Consider the following 20481-nt stretch of genomic DNA (forward strand, 5'->3'; position numbering starts at 1 on the left):
CAACAATAATAACTTATATTTAACAAGGTAAGTACTAACTGCCAAGTAGATTAGTGACTAAGGAGTTTTTAGTTCTCTGACTGGTACATCATAAGCTTACTCCTCTATGTATCAACAATTTAATGAATAGCACACACACTCACACACATGTGTGTGTATTTGTCCAATACCTGAAATTTATCCAGAAGAGAAATAAAAGTGTTGCTAGGCAAAAGAAAAAAAAAAGCGGAAGCTATCAACCTATCAATCTAAAGAAGAAAGAAGTATTTCTAGAGATACTTTGTCTATTCTAGTCTTTTTCTGTGACAGCCACAGTAAGAGCAATACCTAGGACAAATGGTACATTCAGCTATGAGATGACTAAGAAGTCAGAAATGCAGAGTCTGTTATACCCTAAACCTTCAGGATGGAGCTTCAGCTCTGACTAGCTCTGGCCCTAACTGATTACATTGGTGTCTTCTAGAGGTTTTTGTTCAAGTTATCATTATACTAAACCTCTTAAATATTAAATACTATTTCTTCCTTTAAACAGAAAATAATATTAAATGACATTCAAGAAACTAAGTTTTCACTTAAATTTTATAAAATAGATACCACGTAACAAAAGGGACTGATCTTTGCTAAAAAGCCTGATAACATGAAAAACTAAACTAACAAAACACCAGATTACATTGCTATAAGTTAAAATAGTGAGATGCCTTCTCACCTCCCATACTGCATGCTTCCAAAAGAAAAAAAAATGACAATACCAGTTCAGCTCACAAATTTATTCTCTACAAAATATAATATTCTGTTTTACTCTTATCAGCATATTTAAATTCACAGGTAAATTTCCTACTAAACTATATTGAGTTATGAAAAAAATATTGTAGAAATAATATGTAGATGTAACTAACTGTTATGAATTTCCTGTTTGTTAAGGTATGTGAATGGTCATTATGCACTCACATCATCCAGTTCGACTATCTTTAGAGATGGTTCAGGTCTCTCTATGTTTAATTCTTCAACTGTCAGAAAAGGATCTGGATGTTGTACGTTGATCTCTTCACCTAGGAAATAAGATTTAAAAATATTATCATCAAAGAATATATCTTACTTGATAATTTCCTTTCTTCAACTTACATAACCAACAATAAAAAGATGGTGTTCTGTGCGTCTACACAAAGATAAACATTGTCAATTTTCCTAGGCCAAATGAAATACACATTTTCTTAGCATTCAATTTTTAAATGACACTATTAATATTTAAATTAAGGCAGTGTAAATCTAAAGAACGGGAAGAAGTGAGTGTGCATGATTTTTGATCTGGAAATAAAGAATTACATAGTGCAATTGAGAATGATATATTAAAGAAAAGCAAAAGCAGACGCTTCTTAATGCTTAGTGTATATAATTTGAAATAATAAATTTTAAAAATATCTAATCGAGTCTGAACTAACCATCACTATCTTCATCATTTTCATTTTGAGAACGCTGTGCCTCATTAGTGATTTTACATGGATGTATAAATGTATCCGGTAGCATGTTAAGAAGTTGCTCTTGTGGAGTTCTACAAAATAAGAAAGAAGCAATTAAAAGACAAAAATACATTATCTGAAACTTTCCTAGACAAGATCTTGATTTATTTATCAAATGAGTATACAAAATTAATGATGAAACCTTAACTTTACCTTTAATTCAAAGAAGACAAGTGTAATTGTATAACAGAATCTTAATGTACTAAAAAAAACTTTGTAAATCAACTCGACATCACACATTTTAAAATTGCATATCCTACTGCTTTTTGTTTAAGATGAAAATCAAAGTTATGATAGAAGTCAGTGTTCTCTCAGAAGCCACATGGGGTCCATAAAACATACCATTCTATTTAAAAAGCTAATTTATGAATGTGAGTTTTATCTCACAGTCTTGGCATTTTGTCAATGAGTTCCAAGGGAACCTGAGGGCATTTGTCTAGACTTTCACCACACCAGCAGGGGGATAAAATAGGTTCCTACAATATGAATGTGAGGTGTTCTGGCCGTGGCATCTATTACATAATTAACAATGAGGATTGATGCAGCCCATTTCATATGAAAGGCACTGAAGCCCAGGAATTCTCAAAGATTGAGAGTATATATCTGGTTCCAGAGGATATTCCCAGATCACTGGGGAGAGAGGTCACTGTTTAGCCAAGGATATAGGCAGCTGCACAGTCCTTCTAGACCATGCAAGCTCATGAAGTTCCCATGTGAAAGGCAGAGCCTTCTTGATGCTATTTGTAGTTAACACTGATACAAAACTTAAAATGTACCAGGCTCTGTTCTTGCTAATTTTGGCACATTAAATTTTAATAGGTATTAAATAGGCACTAATATTATCTTAATTTTATAGTTAATGAAATTTAAACACAAGGCAGAGAACCAAATTGTTCAGTCAATCAGGTGCTGAATGCAGAAGAGGAATTTGAATGCAAGCAGTCTGTTTCCCCGAGCCCAGATTCTTAACTATGTTCTTAATTTATATTGCCTTTTCTGCAACTTGCAAATGCTCTAAAAATCTGATAATCTTCTAGTAGTCTGTGATTATGCCCATTTTCCCAATATATATAATATATATAGCAGAAGACTATAAAATATTTATGTATTATTTAACTTTGTATCTTAAAAAATTTGATGTTAATGAAATTATAGATAAAAATAATAAAGAGTATATGGTCAAAGATAAACTGGCATCAGGACACGAGAAACCTCTTTTCAGTCTGACATGGGTCTACTGAATTAAATTTCATCATACACATATAAATATACTTTTATTCAGATACTCCTTCTTTATAAAGTGAAAAATTCTCTAATTTTATGAGTAAAGGCTCTGAACCAAAGACTTATATAATTGAGATAATGAAGTATTGGAGCTTATCTGGTCTTATAAAAAGTTTATTTTAAGCCCAACATTTTACAAATGAGAAAACTTGGGCCAAGAATATTTAAGTGATTTTCCCATGAACAAACAAGTAGTTAGTGAACTAAGTCTGGCTTCTGGTTATTGGAACCCTGGCATCATTTTTTTTTCTTTCTTTCTTTCTTTGCTTACACCATGGTAAGCATATACCACATTTTGTCAATCCACTCATGATTTGATGGGCACTTGGGTTGATTCCACATCTTTGCAATTTTGAATTGTGCTACAATAAACATTTGAGTGCAGGTGTCTTTTTGATAAAAAGACTTCTTTTCCTTTGGGTAGATACCCAGTAGTGAGAATTTATGAAAAAGACCCCAATGGCAAACACAACAGTGACAAAAATAAATAAATGGGACTTGATTAAATTAAAAAACTTCTGCACAGGTAAGGAAATAATCAGCAGAGCAAATAACCTACAGAATGGGAGAAAATATTCACAATCTATACATCTGATAAAGGGCTATATCCAGGATCTAAAAAGTACTCAAATAAATCAGCAAAAAAAAACAAGCAGTGTTTTTTAAAAAACATCTTGGCACATGAATAAAAGATGAAATATCTTTTAGAGTAGTATAACCTCACCATATTTTCGCTTTTTAAAATTTAGCAAATATATATTCAGCATTGACCAATTCAGTTGGGTAAACGTGTAATGCGTGGTTTTAAATCTCTTCTATGAATCAATGTTAGGCTATTTGCATCAGAATGGCCAGGCAAGATTTTTTTTTTCGATGCTGAATCTCATACCCACTCTCAGTAGTATAAAAATTGCTTCTGATAATCAGCTAGAATTGAGGATTACATGCAATTAAATGATTGGTGGAATTGGAGTCTGATTACCAGCTAATTGTTAACATCCGCCCTTAAAACACTCACTCCAAATCTTCTGTATTGTTTCATGAAGATTTTTTAAATATAAAAGATCCACTGGAGATGTTGCTATTAAGATCTATCAATACTATCACATCACAAATGGCAGATTTCCTCCTTTTTTATGGCTGAATAATATTCTATCACATATATATATATATACACACATATATAATATTTTTATTCATATATTGATGAACACTTAGGTTGTTTCCATCATTTGAAGGACGTTATGCTAACTGTACTAAGCCAGACACAAAAAGAAAAATACTGTATGATCTCACTGACATGTAAAATCTAAAAAAGTTGAACTCAAAAGCAGAGAATATAATGGTGGTTGCCAGGGGATAGGGGTTGCAGGAAATAGGAAAATGTTGGTCAAAGGGCACAAAAGTTTCAGTTATGCAGGATGAATAACTTCCAGAGATCTAATATATTAGTACAACATAATGACTATAGCTAGTAGATCTTACATGTTCTCACCACACACACAAAAAAATAATAACCATGTGAGGTGATGCGTATGTTAATTATCTTGATGGGGTAATTATTGCACAATGTCTATGTATATCAAACACCACATTGTACACCTTAAATATATACAACTTTTATTTGTCAATTATACCTAAATAAATATGGGGGAATAGAGATCTATTAACACATACTGGTTGCAGGTAAAATCCAAATCAGAAAAGAAATTTTAAAAATGCAATAGAACATATATTTATAAGATTATTTAAAACACAATAGACAAAAGTAAAGTCAAAATTGTCGTCATGGTTATCAACATTGGAAACATTTCTGAAGCACAGTATCAAAAACACATCAGATGCTTATGATTGCAAATGGATTGCCCTACATTGGCATGTATAATCAAGACGTAAAACATTAACTCAAAAAAATGATTACCATTAAAAAATAACCATTGTGAGAGGTGTCCTGACTCCCTGAGGCTCATTTTGCAGGTGCTTAAATTGTGCAGCTCCCAATCATGTCTCAACCAATTAGAGTCCTTATGACTGGAGGAGCTAGTCAAATTGTATATTCACTGCTATACAGTATTGAAAATGTATCTGTCTTTGGTAAAGACCAACACCAGCCTATAATTCTTGTACTATTGGATATCACCCTCATGATGGAGTTCCTGGATGCTATCCTAGTGGAACTGCAAGACTGTTCTCTTTCCCACCTAAAAGATGTCATTACAACAGATAAAGAAGAACTTGCCTTCAAAAATCTGGATGTGGTGATTCTTGTGTGCTCCATGCCAAGACCGGAAGGCGTGGAGAGGAAAGATTTACTGAAAGCAAATGTGAAAATCTTCGAATGCTAGGGTGAAGCTTAGAAGTTATTATTGTGGGTAACCCAGCCAGTATCAACTGCCCAACTGCCTCCAAGTCAGTTCCATCCATCCCCAAGGAGAACTTCAGTTGCTTGACTAGTTTGGATCACAATTGAGCTAAAGTTCTAATTGCTCTTAAACTTGGTATGACTGCTAATAATGTAAAGAATGCCACTATCTGGGGAAAGCATTCTTCAAATCAGTATCTAGATGTCTCCCTTGGCAAGGTGAAACAGCAAGGAAAGGAAGTTGTTGTTTATGAAGCTCTCAAAGATGACAGCTGGCTCATGGGAGAATTCATCACAACTATGTAGCAATGTGGTACTGCTGTCATCAAGTCTCAAAATCTATCCAGTGCAATGTCTGCTGCAAAAGCCGTCTCTGATCACGTCAGTGACATCTGCCTTGGAACACCAGAAGGAGAGTTTATGGCCACAGGCATTACCTCTGATGGCAACCTCTATGGTATTCTCAATGATCTGCTCTATTCATTCCTTGTTGTAATCAGAATAAGGCCTAGCATGGTGGTTCACGCCTGTAATCCTAATACTCATGGAGGCCAAGGTGGGAGGATTGCTTGAGTTTAGGAGTTCACGACCAGCCTGAGCAAGAGCAAGACCCCATCTCTACTAAAAATAGAAAAATTAGCTGGGCGTCATGGCACATGCCTGCAGTCCCAGCTACTCGGGAGGCTGAAGCAGGAGGATCGCTTGAGCTTAGGAGTTTGAGGTTGCATGGACCTATGATGACATGACTGCATTCTATCCAGGACTACAGAGCAAGACTCTTTCTCAAAAAAAAAAAAAAAAAAAAAAGTAAGACCTGGAAATTTGTTGAAGGTTTTGTTAATGATTTCTCACATAAGAAGATTGATCTTAAAGCTGCAGAATCTAAATGTTGTCTTTGACTCTAGTACCTAATAATAATAATACTATATTTAAATTACTCATGCAAAATGACACATTTTAAAGATTGTGCACTTCTTGGTACAGTTTTGTGAGTAACAGTTTATCATCATGCTGTTAGTGATTCATTCTAAATAAATGTATGTTTGAATGAAAAAAGTAACCATTGCAATCTATCACACAGTAATGTTAGTCATTCTGGAACTACTTTATGTATATATTAGGGTTAATTAATTAATAAATACAGATAATGAAAGCCGTATTTCTCACTGTAGGTGGAAGAAATTTCAAGCAAGGAAATGGAAAATGCTAAATAAACCACATGATGTTGGTTTGGAGTCAGAAGTATCAGTGTGAACTCATGTTACTTCAATAGATATCCAGATAGATAGGTACAGAAATAAATTTAGAAGTGTGTGTATACTGGGTTAGTGTGTGTGTATGCGTGTGTATTTCCTAGCTCTGTCCTCTGAGAAGGCCTGCAATCTGTGACACCTGAATAGCAATGAGCACACGTACAGTCCCGATTTTGGTTTCCAAACATCATTCTCCAATAAAAGGAATCAGTATTCTTTGGAGAAATGGATTCCTGGGCCGAGGCAGGGAAAATACATCTAGAATACCAAAAGAATAAAGAGATGTTCAAAGCAAACTAACCAAAAACAAAAAAAAATGAGGATATGTCAAAAGGATGGAGGAGTCAACCTGAGAGCGCCTCCAATGGCCAAAGCAGGAACAATATGAGTCACAAAATAAATAGCAATATTAGATATTAATCCCCAAAATAAAATAAATATCCATGAGTCCACATAAATAAACAATTGAACAAACAAATAAAAGTGAGAGAAGGAATACTTTCTTGAAGAAGAATTCCAGTTAATAAATGAAGACAGACCAAAGGAAATAGGAAATCACTAATAGAGTAGCAGAGTAATAACTGAGGCAGGCAAAATCCACTCATGAGTGCTAGAATCAGGAGGTGCAAGTTTAAGGGAAAACAATATTTACATCATCTCAAAATGCTTCCTCTAACGTATTTATTAACTGTAAAGTGAAAGCAATGATTTTACAGTGGAGAAACTTAGTGAGCATCACTTTAAGCATGTGATCAAGGTTAAACATCACCAGTAATAAGATATATTGACATCATGACCCCAGAATATCAGACACTGAGAAGGACACATTCTCTCTGTGGTATTCTTCCTCAAAGTGTACAACCTCAATTTAATTACGAAAAACATCAGACAGGCCCAATTGAGTGCATTCTATTAAACATCTGGCAGGTACTTTTCAAACGTGTTAAGGTCATGAAAAACAGGGAAAGACTGAAGAACTGTAATGGATACGGAGATACGACAAAAAATGCAATGTGAGACCCTGTATTGGATCCTGGAACAGGTTAAGGATGTTTTTGGAAACACCAATAAAATCCAAATAAAATTTATAGTTTAGTCAATAATATTGTGTCTATGTCAATTCCTTGGTTTTGATAAACGCCTGTATTTAGGTAAGATGTTACCATTAGGGAAAATTGAGTGGGTAAATTTTTTACTGTTTTGCAACTCTTCTCTATGTCTTATTTCAAAACAAAAATAATTAAATGAAAAAAAATTTTCAACATTTAAAACAGTTGAAGGAAGGGGGGTGGTGGTGCAGTACAGATACTAACCTATCAAACAGAAGCATCAAGGGAGATATGAGAGCTGATTTCAAAAATCTGAAGAGATCCCACAGAGCGGAGAAATCAGATTTGCTCTCTAGGGGCTTAATGGGTACAATTAGGACCAAGTTTAGAAACTAGCTGGAAACAGACTAGGGCTCAATAGGAAATATTATATAACAGGCTTAATATTCCGAAGATGGAATGGGCCACCTTAGGAGATGGTTTTGTATGATTGAAGGTCAAGTAAGGTCTTGATCACCACTGCTCAGGTGCATTCTAGAGAGTTCTTCCATCACCTTGCTCCTCAATATGAGGCCAGAGACCAGCATCATGCACACCAGTATCACCTGGGAGCCATTAGAAATTCAGAAATGCAGAATCTCAGGCCTCACTTCAGACCTACTAAAAAAAAATCTGTATTTTGTCACGGTTTTAGGTGATAGCATCTAATGATATAGTATTTGGATAAAATATGTTTCGTTATTAATAAAATTATAATATTAAATGTCTACTTAACTTAAAAGCAATTCTGAAAATTATAGCCTCAAGTGTTTATGCTAATGTAAAAATCCTGACAGCAATACCTCTTCAAAGTAATCTTCCATTTATCACATTCTTTTTGTTGTTATTCTACACTGTATTTGTCCCTTTTCTCCATATACACATTTCCATTTCTCAAGGCAAACTCTAAATTAATGATGCATCATACACTTAAATGGAATTAAAATTCTTATTAGGACAGTAGAAGCTTCATAGCTATTTAATATTGCTTTAAAATTATTTATGCAAATATGAAACATACATATAAAATTGTTACAGAAAGACATGTCACAAGAAAAAAACATAAATAACTTTTATATTTCCTAATAATAATAAAAATTCAGAAAATACCTCCTATGTTTTTTAAGCCATAATTTTTCCATGTAGCATAGACTATTTTCTTTAAACTCAATATTAAGTGGTTCTCTCCAAATTTTCAGATCAGTCTGTACTTCACATTCTTCCAATGGGTCTATAAAAATAAACACAATGTGCATAATTAATGTAACCAAGTTTATATATATCTTCTCTCAAGATACAGAACTCAACATTTTTGAGGGATAAGTGCTTTGATATTTATATAATTAATAGGTTAAAATTTAAATAATGTCAAAATGTTAAATATTGGTGATTTATGAAATGCTTCTTCAGCTTCTTCAATAATCCCTTTAAAGGATCTTATGATTCACAAGGTGTTTTAAAGCAACTAATTCTTTTAAATGAGGAAAATAAATACAAACAGATTCAGTGTACATTCTATACACACACAAATGTAAAGGTATAATATACACATACATAAAGTATTATAGCCACTGACAACAATGTTTACTCATTATGAGAAACAGAAAATAATTCAAATGACACCTAAAGGTGACAACTATCCTCATAAATTTATATCTACATAATAATTTACTTCCAAATGCTTAAGATATTTCTTAAGTACTACTAAATTAAAATCACTATTCAGAGATATTTAAAACTGATGAAGATTTCTGGGAAAGAAAGCAGAATAAATTCAGGATTTCTAGTCTCTCCACCCTCCCATATATGGCCCCTCTCTCCAAACTGAACAGCATAGAGGAGAAAATGTAGGAGAAGAAAGAGAAGTAGTAAAGATGGGAAAAAAACATATTTTCTAAATTACAAAGCTAAAGGGTGTGCTAATCTCATACTGTAGACTTTAATGATTTTCTTCCAGAAACAGCCACAGGCTGGCTATTAAAACAAACCAAAAGATGTACGCCATCCCACTTGCATTCTTGTCAAAGGGTAAAAAAGCAAAGAAAGAACTTCTGAGAAACACCAACTAGAATCCATTAAACTGAAAGAGCAGAAGTAACGGACATGAGCAAGTCATGAGAAAAAGGAGATGTCACCAGTATGAGTCCCCCTTTCTACTGTAAAACAAAAGATTTTTTGACAAGGAGCTGAAAGAAAATGAAAAAAAAAAATGAGAGGCTCACTTTGGTTTTCTGTCTAGGTCATAGAGAAGAGCCACTGCATTTGAAATATAACCCCCAAACCTAGAAGGATGATGGGGAGGAAGGAGTTAAAGCAGCTGGCATGTGATTCACTTTTCTCCCATTACCAATGGCTCGTTCCCAGGAATAAAGATGGGAGGTGACCTGGGTTAATTTGCCTGTGATAATTAGACCTCCTGGCAAATAAATTAGTAATATTCACTAGGAGGAGAATCTTTAGCTATATAGTATATTTAATATGATAGCCCTTGTTTAGAATTGCTTATAGTAAACAAATCTAGAATATATGGGTTTACAAGTCATGGCTCCCTGGAAAAACGCCACGTAAGCTAAGTAACTTAGGTTTCGATTTGCTCTCTTGTTTCATGGTTCACTAGCTAACTTCTGTGAGAATTTGTGTAAGATTCTCTATCACTTGTATTGATGGAATTGTGGATATTTTCCCTAATACACAGTGCAAAAGTCCTAAGATGTATATACTTGAAGTGTCTGAAGAACAGTCAGGAATCCAGTGGCTGAAATTAAGCCAACTTGAGCCAGTGGCTCAACTCATTAAAATTAAACAATCTACTGCTGAGTAGGTATTGTTTCCCATTTTTCACATGTCAAATGATGCTGACATGAATTTTCCTGTACAGATCCCCTTGTACACACGTGCACACATTTCTAGAAATGTCTATATCTAGGAGCTGGGTCATAGGGTGTGCATATCCTCAACTGTACTAGATAAAGCTGAATTATTTAGATAAAGCTGAATTATTTCATATGAAAAGATGCTGAATGTCATTTGTAATAAGAAGTAGACAAATTCATCTCTATCAGACCAGCAAGAATTTTTAAATCTGACAATATTAAGTGTTACTGATAACAGAAAACAACCAAAATTCTTATACGCTGCAGCTGGGAATACAAATTCTTTAGTAAATAATTCAGCTTTATCTAGTACAGTTGAGGATATGCACACCCTATGACCTAGCTATTCCACTCCTAGAGTTGAATGTTTCTGTTGGAATTGATTTCTAATTTTATTCCACTGTGGTCTGAGAAAATATATGACATAATTTCTAGTTTTTTTTTTTTAATTTGTTGAGGCATGTTTTGTGGTGCACTTGAATATTTATAGCAGCACAATTCTAATTCTAAAGAATTAGATAATATGGGGAAATAGTCATCTTATACACTAACAGTGAGAGTAACTGACAGTGATCTTTTTAAAGGACAATCCGATAAATTTATCAAAATTTTAATAAAAAAAGTTGCCACTGAGATAACATTTCTATATTTAGAAATGTATTTTAAGGTAATTGTGTAAGTCCACAAACAGCTAAGATGGCCATTATAACTTCTTTTATAATACTGAAAATTAAAAATAAAATATCCACCAACAAAGGTCCGATTAAGTCATGACATACAAAATACCAGGTAACAATTACAAATGATGATGTATATCTGTATTTAGAAGGGAGGTTGTCCATGACAGACTCTCAGTGAAAATGAAAGTTAACTAAGAGCATACCCAGTGTTGGCTAATTTTTTCTCCTGTGTGTGTGCTCAACTATATTTACTGAAAAACGTGTACCAAAATGTTAATATTGGTTATCTCTAGAAGGTAGGATTGGGCTATTTTTGCTTTCTTCTTGGTAACTTTTTGTTATAGTTAAGTCATTTAAAATAATCATCATATTATTTTTATCATATAGCTATTCCCATTATGAAAAACAAATTTTTAAAATAGTTTTGGACTTCCGATCTAGCGATTTTTCAACTCAGCATTAATATTATTTTAAATACTATGCCTTTCAAAGTAGACAATTAAGAGGATATTTCTATAGAATATTTAGTATTTTTCAGGGTTGAAAAATAAAAGAAATACATTAGAATATGAAATTACAAGTATAAAGCACATAACATAACAAAAAGTCAATGAGAGATGAGGTACGTACTAAAGGTACATACTACTAAGAAGCGAGCATACAGAGTCTTGGAACTATTAATGAAATTGATGTATAGCATGAATAAATGTAGGAAAAAATATTTAAAGGAGAGAGCATTCAGTAAAAATCCACTTATAATTGGGAAGATGGTAGGTACTTTGACATCGGAAATTATACTATGTAATAAATAAAAGAGGAATGATAAGGAGAGTTGCTTCACTGGAAAAGAATGAAGTAAAAATAGTAAAATTGGATGCCTCTGTCAAGTAAGATACATTACTGAAATTTCTTATCTAGCATTTTATATTCAATGAAAAGCAATTGGAAGACACAAGAGTCCAAGAAATAAAATTAATAAATTGAATACCTTAAATACTTATGCTTTTCCTCAAGAGATACTAGGAAATTTAAAACAAAGACACTCTACACTTCAGTCATCTAGATCTTCAATGACTATTGTATGAGAGTTAAAATCATCAAGAAAAAATTGAAAATAGCTCTTCAAAGAGAAAGAAAAAAAAACACAAATCAATTTTGACCCTGAAATTTTGGGGCTAGAGTGCCATAGCATCAGCCTAGCTCACAGCAACCACAGACTCCTGGGCTCAAGCGATCCTCCTGTCTCAGCCTCCCGAATAGCTGGGACTACAGGCATGCGCCACCATGCTCGGCTAATTTTTTCTATGTATTTTTAGTTGTCCAGCTAATTTCTTTCTATTTTTAGTAGAGACGGGGTCTCGCTCTTGCTTAGGCTGGTCTCGAACTCCTGAGCTCAAACAATCCTCCCGCCTCAGCCTCCCAGAGTGCTAGGATTACAGGCGTGAGCCACCAAAATTCTTTATTTCTCTATCCCACAGACCCTCCCATTTCATGTGTTGCAATTACAGCTTAAAAAAAGAAATAGTTGTTCTGACAAAAATTTCCTGCTGAGAGAGTGGGAGCTGAAATAATCCAGTTAGCCTCTCATTTGACAGTCTGAGGTTACACAGAAAACAAGTGCAAGTGCCCTAGTGCCCGATTCAGGGTCTGTAAGTATTAAACCATTCACCATACACTGCATACCCCTTTGAGGAGTTACAGCAAACTGCTGTCTCAATGTTTATTGTTTTTGAACACTGCATTTATTAATATAGTCACAGAGAATGGAGAGCTTCATTTTATAATATTCATGTTATAAAAATAGCCATACCTGGTTTTGCTTCATGTAAGTTCTGTTTCTCGTTGTCATCGTGATTGCCGGTTCTCCACTGACTTAACGCTTCCTGAAAGGACTGGGCAGAAGCTTCTTCATCGAATGACCCTTCACCCAAGAGCCTATCTCTTGGTTTTGTACATTTTGCTTTTTTTGTTGTTGTAATTTCTACCTAAACCAATTAAAAGGATATCTAAGCATGCTTTATTAAATTTCCTGTTTCTTAAAATACAGGTAGGACTAATTATTTCTCATTATGAATCAGAAATTTTTAAATTTAGAATGTTTTTAAATTGTACTTATATGCTTTCCTGTTTCCTTTAAACCTCTATTGGCAATTATAGTTTCTTCAGATATTATTAAAATGAGAGCCTACGGGACTGATGACTTGTCATTATGCTATTCACCAGTGTTACTGCTATAAAGAAGCAATAGCCTTGTATCCAACCTTTCTACTTTCCCCAATCTCCTGCTCCCTGCAACCTTACCACATCAGAAAGAGTAGTTTTTTTAAAAATGTAAATCTGATCATGTCACTCCCCGTTCAAAACTCTGTTGACTTTCTGTGAAACCTCAAGTTCCTACCAAGACCTAAAAGGCCCTACACAACCTTATATTTTCTTGCCTTTTACTTCACCTCCTTCCATTCTCCCCTTCATTCACCCTGTTCCAGCTCAACTCACATTCCTGTAGTTCTGGGAACCCATCAAGCACATTCCCTCCTTGGGGACTTGTATTAGCAATACCCAGTGCCTGAAATGAACTTTCTCCATTTTCCTCACTTCTTAGTCTTTGCTCAAATGCCACTTACTCAGAGAGTTAGTTCTTCACTGATGATCCTAAAAATAATAGGCTCCTTTTTCCCCCAGTTTATAATCTTTTATTTGTTTTTTCTTCCCATTACTTACCTCTATATAAATTAATTCTACATGTTTGTTTATTGCCTGTCTCTCCCCATTAGAATATGATGAGATCAGAGATTTTGTCTTTTTCCTTAGTGCCAAGAGCAGTGCCTGGCACAAATTAAGTGCTCGGTAAAAGTCAGTAAAATGAATGAATAAGTTCATCAGTACATATGAAATATTGTATGCTTCTCAATGATGATGAGGCAGAAGAATTCAGTGCAAAATATAAATTCAGTCTGAACACACAGAAGAAAGCAAAGGTAGTATTTGACAGTTATCCAGTGAATCAGAGAAAACAGCCACATTAAACTCAAGCAAAATAAAAACCATACCAATGGCTGAATTATCATATATGGATTATCTACATTGATCAAATTGCTAAATCTCCATGGCTATCTTTTAGATACAAGAGTAGAAATCTCAATGTTAAGCTTTTAATTGAAAAATGAACAGGCAGATTGTTAGAGTACAATTGAGAGCATGTTGTTAAAGACGTGTACGAAAATTTTTAAAAATAAGCAAAAAAATTCTGAGGACCTGTCAGACACTAGACATTGTGCTAGCTGTTAACAACAGAAGCACAGGTTAATAAGTCCCCGACAGAAACAGACACAGGGAGCAGGTGTCACTCAGAGGAAGTAACTTCTGAACTGGGTTTTGAAAGATAAAGCAAGAATTCCATAAGCAAAAAGTGGCAAGGGCAGTATTCCAGAGAGAAGGAAAGATATACATGCTAAGACATGGAGTAGAACAACATTGTGGCAGGAACTGTAAGTAGTTTGCATTGATATAGCAAAAAAACGGAGGATGAGAAAACATAAATGGTAGAAAGACAAGCAGTGACAGTCTGTGAAGGGTTCTCCTTGCCATATAGAGGAACTCAGACTTAAACTTATGAGAAATGCAAAACCACTGAGAAGTTCCACACAGTAGTGTGGCAGAGAGAGAAATTAGGGAATAGTCAGTTTGAATCCAAGGAAACCAATGAAAATGCTATAACCACTTGACAATATTGACCAAGATTATAAATACATAATCATCTTACCTAAGAATTTCAGGATTTTATCATCTCAGTATACTTACATATATGCAAAACAATATTTTTCAAAATTATACTTTATATTTTGTACTGGAAAAAGATTAGAGCTGCATAAATGTTGATCAGTGGAAGATATATTTTTAAAAGTCTTTCACATCCAATAAATAGAGTATTTTATAGCCACTGCATAGAATGAGAAGGCTGTAGAATGTACTTATATGGATATGAAAACTACATTGATTAAGTATAAAAAGCATGTTTTCAGAGCAGTATGCAAAATATATTAACATTTGTGTAAAGAAATACATATATACAAAACTGGAAGTGTTAATTGACCCCTAGAAGGGGAGAGAATGAAATGCACTTTCCACTTATAAACGTTTTGTTCTTTCAGAATAGCTAATTGCAGTATCTAGAATAGCAATAAGGATAGAATAAGTGATTAAACATTCAAGAAAGTTTTTAGATGGTAGACTGCATGGGGCATAGTAACTGTTATGTAATGAATTGAGCCTCCCCCCAAATTCATGTTAAAGCCCTAGCCCCCAGTGTCTGTCTGTCTGGCTCTCTCCCTACGTGTGCACAGAGGAAAGGCCATGTAAGAAAGCAGCAAGAATGAGGCCAGGAAGAAAACCCTCATCAGGAACCAAATCTGCCAACACCTTGATCTGGGACTTTAAGCTTATAGAACTGTGAGAAAATAAATCTCTGTTGTTTAGGCCACTCAGTCTAAAATATTTTGTTATGGCAGCCTGAGTAGACTAATACAATAACTTAACGCATGTGCAGAGGAGGAAGACAAACAACTATAGGAAATAACTGCCTTTGTTGGCTTGGAAAGCTAAAATAGTGAGCTGTCAACAGTAACATTTGTAGGTTTTAGAAGAGAAGGGATGAATTTAGTTTGAAGACAATAAGCTTTAGGAGTAGGTGAGAAGGTACTTATAGGTATCCAGTAAACAATATGTCAGTGTGTCTATGTATGCATGCTGCACTGTGAAGAAGCACTGAAAACTCAGTGGCTAATACAAAATGGTTGAAGTATTCAGTATTTTCAGCAGCTGTCCAGGGCAGATCCCTTCCAAGCAATGAATCAGAGTTGTAAGACATTTGCATCTTGGAGTTATGCCATTGAAATATCTGGCTTCCACATAGCTGTGGCAGAGTAAGAAAAAGCTAGAGGGTTGTACATTAGCTCTTAAATGCTTCAGCTCAGAACTGTCATATATCACTTTCACTCAGAGCCCAACATGACCCTGCCCAACTCTGAGGGAGCTAGGAAATTTGAAGGAGCACATAGAAATCCAACACTATACATTCATTACTAAGCACAGGATATCCCTGTAAAATGTGTCTTAATATCACCATTTTCCAGAGGAGAAAACAGAGGTCAAAAACGCTAAGTAATTTGCCCAGCGTTACAAAGCTATAAGAAAACCAGTGCCAGCATTTCAAACCCAGGTTTCAGCCACTAAAATGAACTCTTCCATGAACTGCTCCTCTTTCCAACAAAAAGATGTGCATTGGTTTGAATCCATTAAAAATAGTTCAAATCCACTAAAATGTGATAAAACAGATATCAGTTTTTGACACGATTTTGACTCTTCCAGCCATTAGTACTGCTTGGGAGTGCTAATTAAAAATCAGACTCCTAAGCCCTAATCCAGGTATTAAAAAAAAAAAAGAAATCAAAATTTGGGTGGCAACCCAGGAATGCACATTTTTAACAAACTCATCCAGTGCTTCTGGTGCTTATTACGGTTTGAGAACCAATGCCCTTCTCCATAGAGGAATGCTGAGCCCTTGAGAGGGTTATCTCTTCAGTGTGTGCTCTGTGTACAGGTGTACACCTGAAGGGCTATAGCAGTGACTCCCAACTACGAATACTCACCAGAATCACTGAGGAGTTGTTACAAAGCCACACATGCCTGGACCTCACTCACAGAGATGCTGAATTCAGTCATGTGTATTTCTTTAATGTTTTTCCAGTTGATTTTAATACACACCTCTGGATGAAACCAGTGAATGAATGGCTTTTAAATTAAGATAAGAGGTGGGGGGATCTATACAGCATACATAGTTACCTATGGAGACAAGAGGAAGCATATATTGTAAGGATTATAAGCACAAAGGAGTCCACTTTATAGCTTTCTAGTAGGACTAGTTACTTAACCTCTTGCCACCTTTCTCATCGGTTAAATGGGGGTAATAATAGCACAGAATTTATATGGTCACAGTGATTATTGGATAAGATAAGGCAAGTAAAGCATTAAGCACAACACCTAGTATTTGATGTGCAATAAAAATTAGCTGCTGATTTATTTTTGATAGGATAAATTAGATAAAATGGTAGGCATGAAGGAGAAACCTTTAAAACTACTACCTCTGTGTAGTTGTTAAAAGCAAGAAATTTGGAGTCAGAGGTGTGAGCTCAAATCTAAGTTCCATTATCAATGATATGCTGGACAATTTACAAAAACTGTTTTTTGCCACTATTCTCTCTTTTGAAAAAAAGGAATAATTAAGAAAAGAGACAAAAGGAAATAATACATGTAAAATATTTAAGGCAGTGTCTGGTCTTCCATACATTATTATTATATAATGAGGCTGTACCTCATTCAGTGATTCTTTCCAAAACACCCTTGGGAGGTCTATTAGAAAATCAAACCCATGCAAATACACTGACTGTCCTGGAAAATTCAAGCATAGTTTCCCTGCTGAAAAGAGGTTCCACTAGCACAGAGCACATTTTCTTCTATGTTCTATGAGCATGGATTTGGAGCTCAGGAAACTTAAGTTCAACTTAAGTTCAACCCAGACTTTGTCACCAAGTAATAAGCTATGTGACTTTGGCCAAGTTACTCATAGTTTCTGAACTGGAGGGAAAAGGCAATTGGCATCTAAAAGAATGAGGATTATAACATAGATCAAAAGCCGAAGCTTGTTTTTCGCTAAAGAATCAATACAAGTCTATTACAAAAACACAGGCATGAGCTGATAAAAAGCTTATCCAGCACATCATCGGGTCAGTAGTCAATCTGAATAACTGCCAGAATTTGGTATCAATCTGGTTTTAAATAACTGTGAAACTGCCTGTCATCTAGATCTCTTGGCAAGGTTTTGTATTTTTAGCCTTTTTGAAGTCCTGACTAATATAAAATTGCTGTATTGCATTGTTGTTTTTGTTTTAATGTTTTCCCTAAATACTTACTCAATTCCTGACATGGTAAAAATGCTCAAAGTCAAATGGTCAAAAGATCATTCCTCAAAATGATCAGTGTTCAGTGGAACCAAAGCAATCTCCTTGAAAAGATTTTTATAGTCATGGTGTATTTGGTAAAAAAAAAAATTCAAATCCCTATTAAATAACAATGTGATAAAATAATCTGCAAAACTCTATAGCTCTAGTTACGTACACGAATGACATTTGCCATGATCACGTATGACACAAAATGTCTACTGTATTTTCCTCAGTTTACCTCAGAGCTGCTCCCCTGCAGAAGTGGAGATTTTGGTTTATGCTGACTTTTGCTGGTTTCTTTTGTAGAATTATTCTCCCTTTTGGGTTCATCTGGATTAACTTCCTTTATAAACTGATGGGCAATATCCAATACACTGGATAATATTTGAGATTTTGCCTATTAAAAAAGGAACAAAATATGACCAAAGAACCTAGTATGTCAGTTTAAGCAATTCATATACATGAAATCATATTTTAATTGTTCTATGATTCCTAAAATTCAATAAATTTTATTTAATGTTTAAAAAGAAATTGATACTTGTATCAATTAATATAATAGTGACAGCTGCCATCTACTGAGGGGACTAGTTTGGGTCCATGCTATCCTAACCATCTTAAAACCATTATGTTATTTAATCCTCGAGGCAACTCTAAAACAACTATTTTTACCTCTGTTTTAGGGATAAAGAAACTACAGCTCAGAGAGTTTAAATTACTTGCCCTTAGTCACATGGTGAGTGGGGGACAGAGCTGAGAAGTGACCCCAGGTATATATAACTCTCATGACTCATGGTGTGTTGTTTTGTGCACATAATGGCTAAAGAACTAAATATAGTGAATCTAGTAGGAGCCTGAATAAGCTGTAATGAGTATTCCTTGGTGATAAAACATCTTTAGAAAGTATTAACTATTCAAAAGTGCACATCAGGAAGTGCCTTTATTTGTAGCTACCTAGTAAACTCCAAGTTGTGCTTCATTTCACGCCTTTACTCATGAGGTTCACTTACCAGGAAGGCCTTCCCCACTCTAGCATCATCTGTGCCTGGCAGACTTTTACTTCTGCTTCTGGATTCATCTTAAGTTACTTCCAAAGGTCTAAGAACCCTTCCCCACACAATCCACCACCCCCTTAACCATGTGAGGTATCCACACTCTTTACCCCCTTAATATCCCTAGTGCATCTCTAATAGTCCTTACTATATTGATCTTACGTCACCTTTTGGTGTCTGTCTATCCCATCATACCACATAAGTTCACAAAAGGAAAAAACCATGTTTTTAAAACTTTGTATGGCTACCACAGTATCTGGAAAATAGCAAATGGTAAAAATAAGGTGTTTAAGGAAAAAGGACAAGAGTTACAGAATTAGAAAAAATAATTGAGAAAAGGGAATTTTAAAAATAACTTTCCACCTGCAATTAGAGTGACTGACAAGGAGCAGGCAAATGTTGGGAAAGTCCTATTGTCTAAAGGGTTTTCTGTGGGCAGCTACCCAACCTGCCCAAGGACTCTGCAGGATTCTGGATCCCATCTAAGCCTGAACTAAACTCCAGGGGGAAGATTCAGGATCTTCAGAGGCTCTATGAGAACCTGGCATTAGGAAGACAGGAAGTAGGTCTTACTTCCTAGCAAATGTCCTCAAGACAGGAAAAATTCAGCAAGGATCAGAAATAATTATTTTATATTCTCCCATGAAAATACTCCTATTTTTAAATTTTTGTCTAGTTACCAATTTAAATAGCTAAGATTACATGAAAACTTTTCAGTTACGACCTTTTCTAAATCTATTAAGATTCATTGCAGTCTGGTCCTGGAATACATCAGTGAACATCAAATTAACTAGTGTTATTTCACACTGAATTAATAAATTACCTATGAAAAATGACAAATGTGACCTATGCACATATATTGCTGTCTGTATACAAACCTGTATCTGCTCCAAATTTTTCCAATGTTTATCAAAATGCCTATACAGAGCTATGGAGTCCTTTTATTTTTAAAAGAAATTCAAGCTAATGGTAATGTTCCTTTTTTGGTAGAATATCTGTAGTTTTACCAATATTTTTGAAACAAAGAAAGCCAAACTAAGCCAGATTTTAAATTTCCTAGAATAAGGTCTGTAGATTTCAAAGGCACTTACAATGTCTGGTTTTCATTTTATGTTTATAAAATATCAGAAGCAATAGTATTAATTTTATATAGAATTATCAGGATAGAATTACCGTTTAAATATTAACATATGTTAAGTAACATAAAACAAAATGTATTCCTGTCTTAAAATGAATCCTGCTATTAATGTATCAATAATTTTTATAACATTTTTAGGTACCATATTAATAGACTCTGAAATGATTTTTTCTTAAGTTAAATTTACTGGTAAAAATAAGATAAACATCACGGATAACTGATAAAATGGAGTTCCATAT

General features: G+C 34.5%; 1 protein-coding gene and 1 pseudogene across 1 annotated transcript in view; one reads left to right on the forward strand and one right to left on the reverse strand.

Moving 5' to 3' along the window:
- The window catches only part of ZBBX (zinc finger, B-box domain containing), a 114431-nt gene that overhangs the window by 51891 nt on the left and 42059 nt on the right, over window positions 1-20481 (reverse strand). The window contains exons 7-11 of the mRNA XM_012640159.1: window positions 18294-18452; window positions 12868-13042; window positions 8615-8735; window positions 1440-1549; window positions 949-1049 (exon numbers count right to left, since the gene is read on the reverse strand). Coding sequence (XP_012495613.1) covers window positions 949-1049; window positions 1440-1549; window positions 8615-8735; window positions 12868-13042; window positions 18294-18452 — 666 coding nt within the window. The remainder of the gene's footprint in view (window positions 1-948; window positions 1050-1439; window positions 1550-8614; window positions 8736-12867; window positions 13043-18293; window positions 18453-20481) is intronic.
- On the forward strand, window positions 4805-6062 carry LOC105806921 (annotated as a pseudogene).

The sequence above is a fragment of the Propithecus coquereli genome, unplaced genomic scaffold (genome assembly GCF_000956105.1).
Source record: "Propithecus coquereli isolate 6110/MARCELLA unplaced genomic scaffold, Pcoq_1.0 Scaffold15, whole genome shotgun sequence".
In the NCBI taxonomy this organism is placed as follows: domain Eukaryota; kingdom Metazoa; phylum Chordata; class Mammalia; order Primates; family Indriidae; genus Propithecus; species Propithecus coquereli.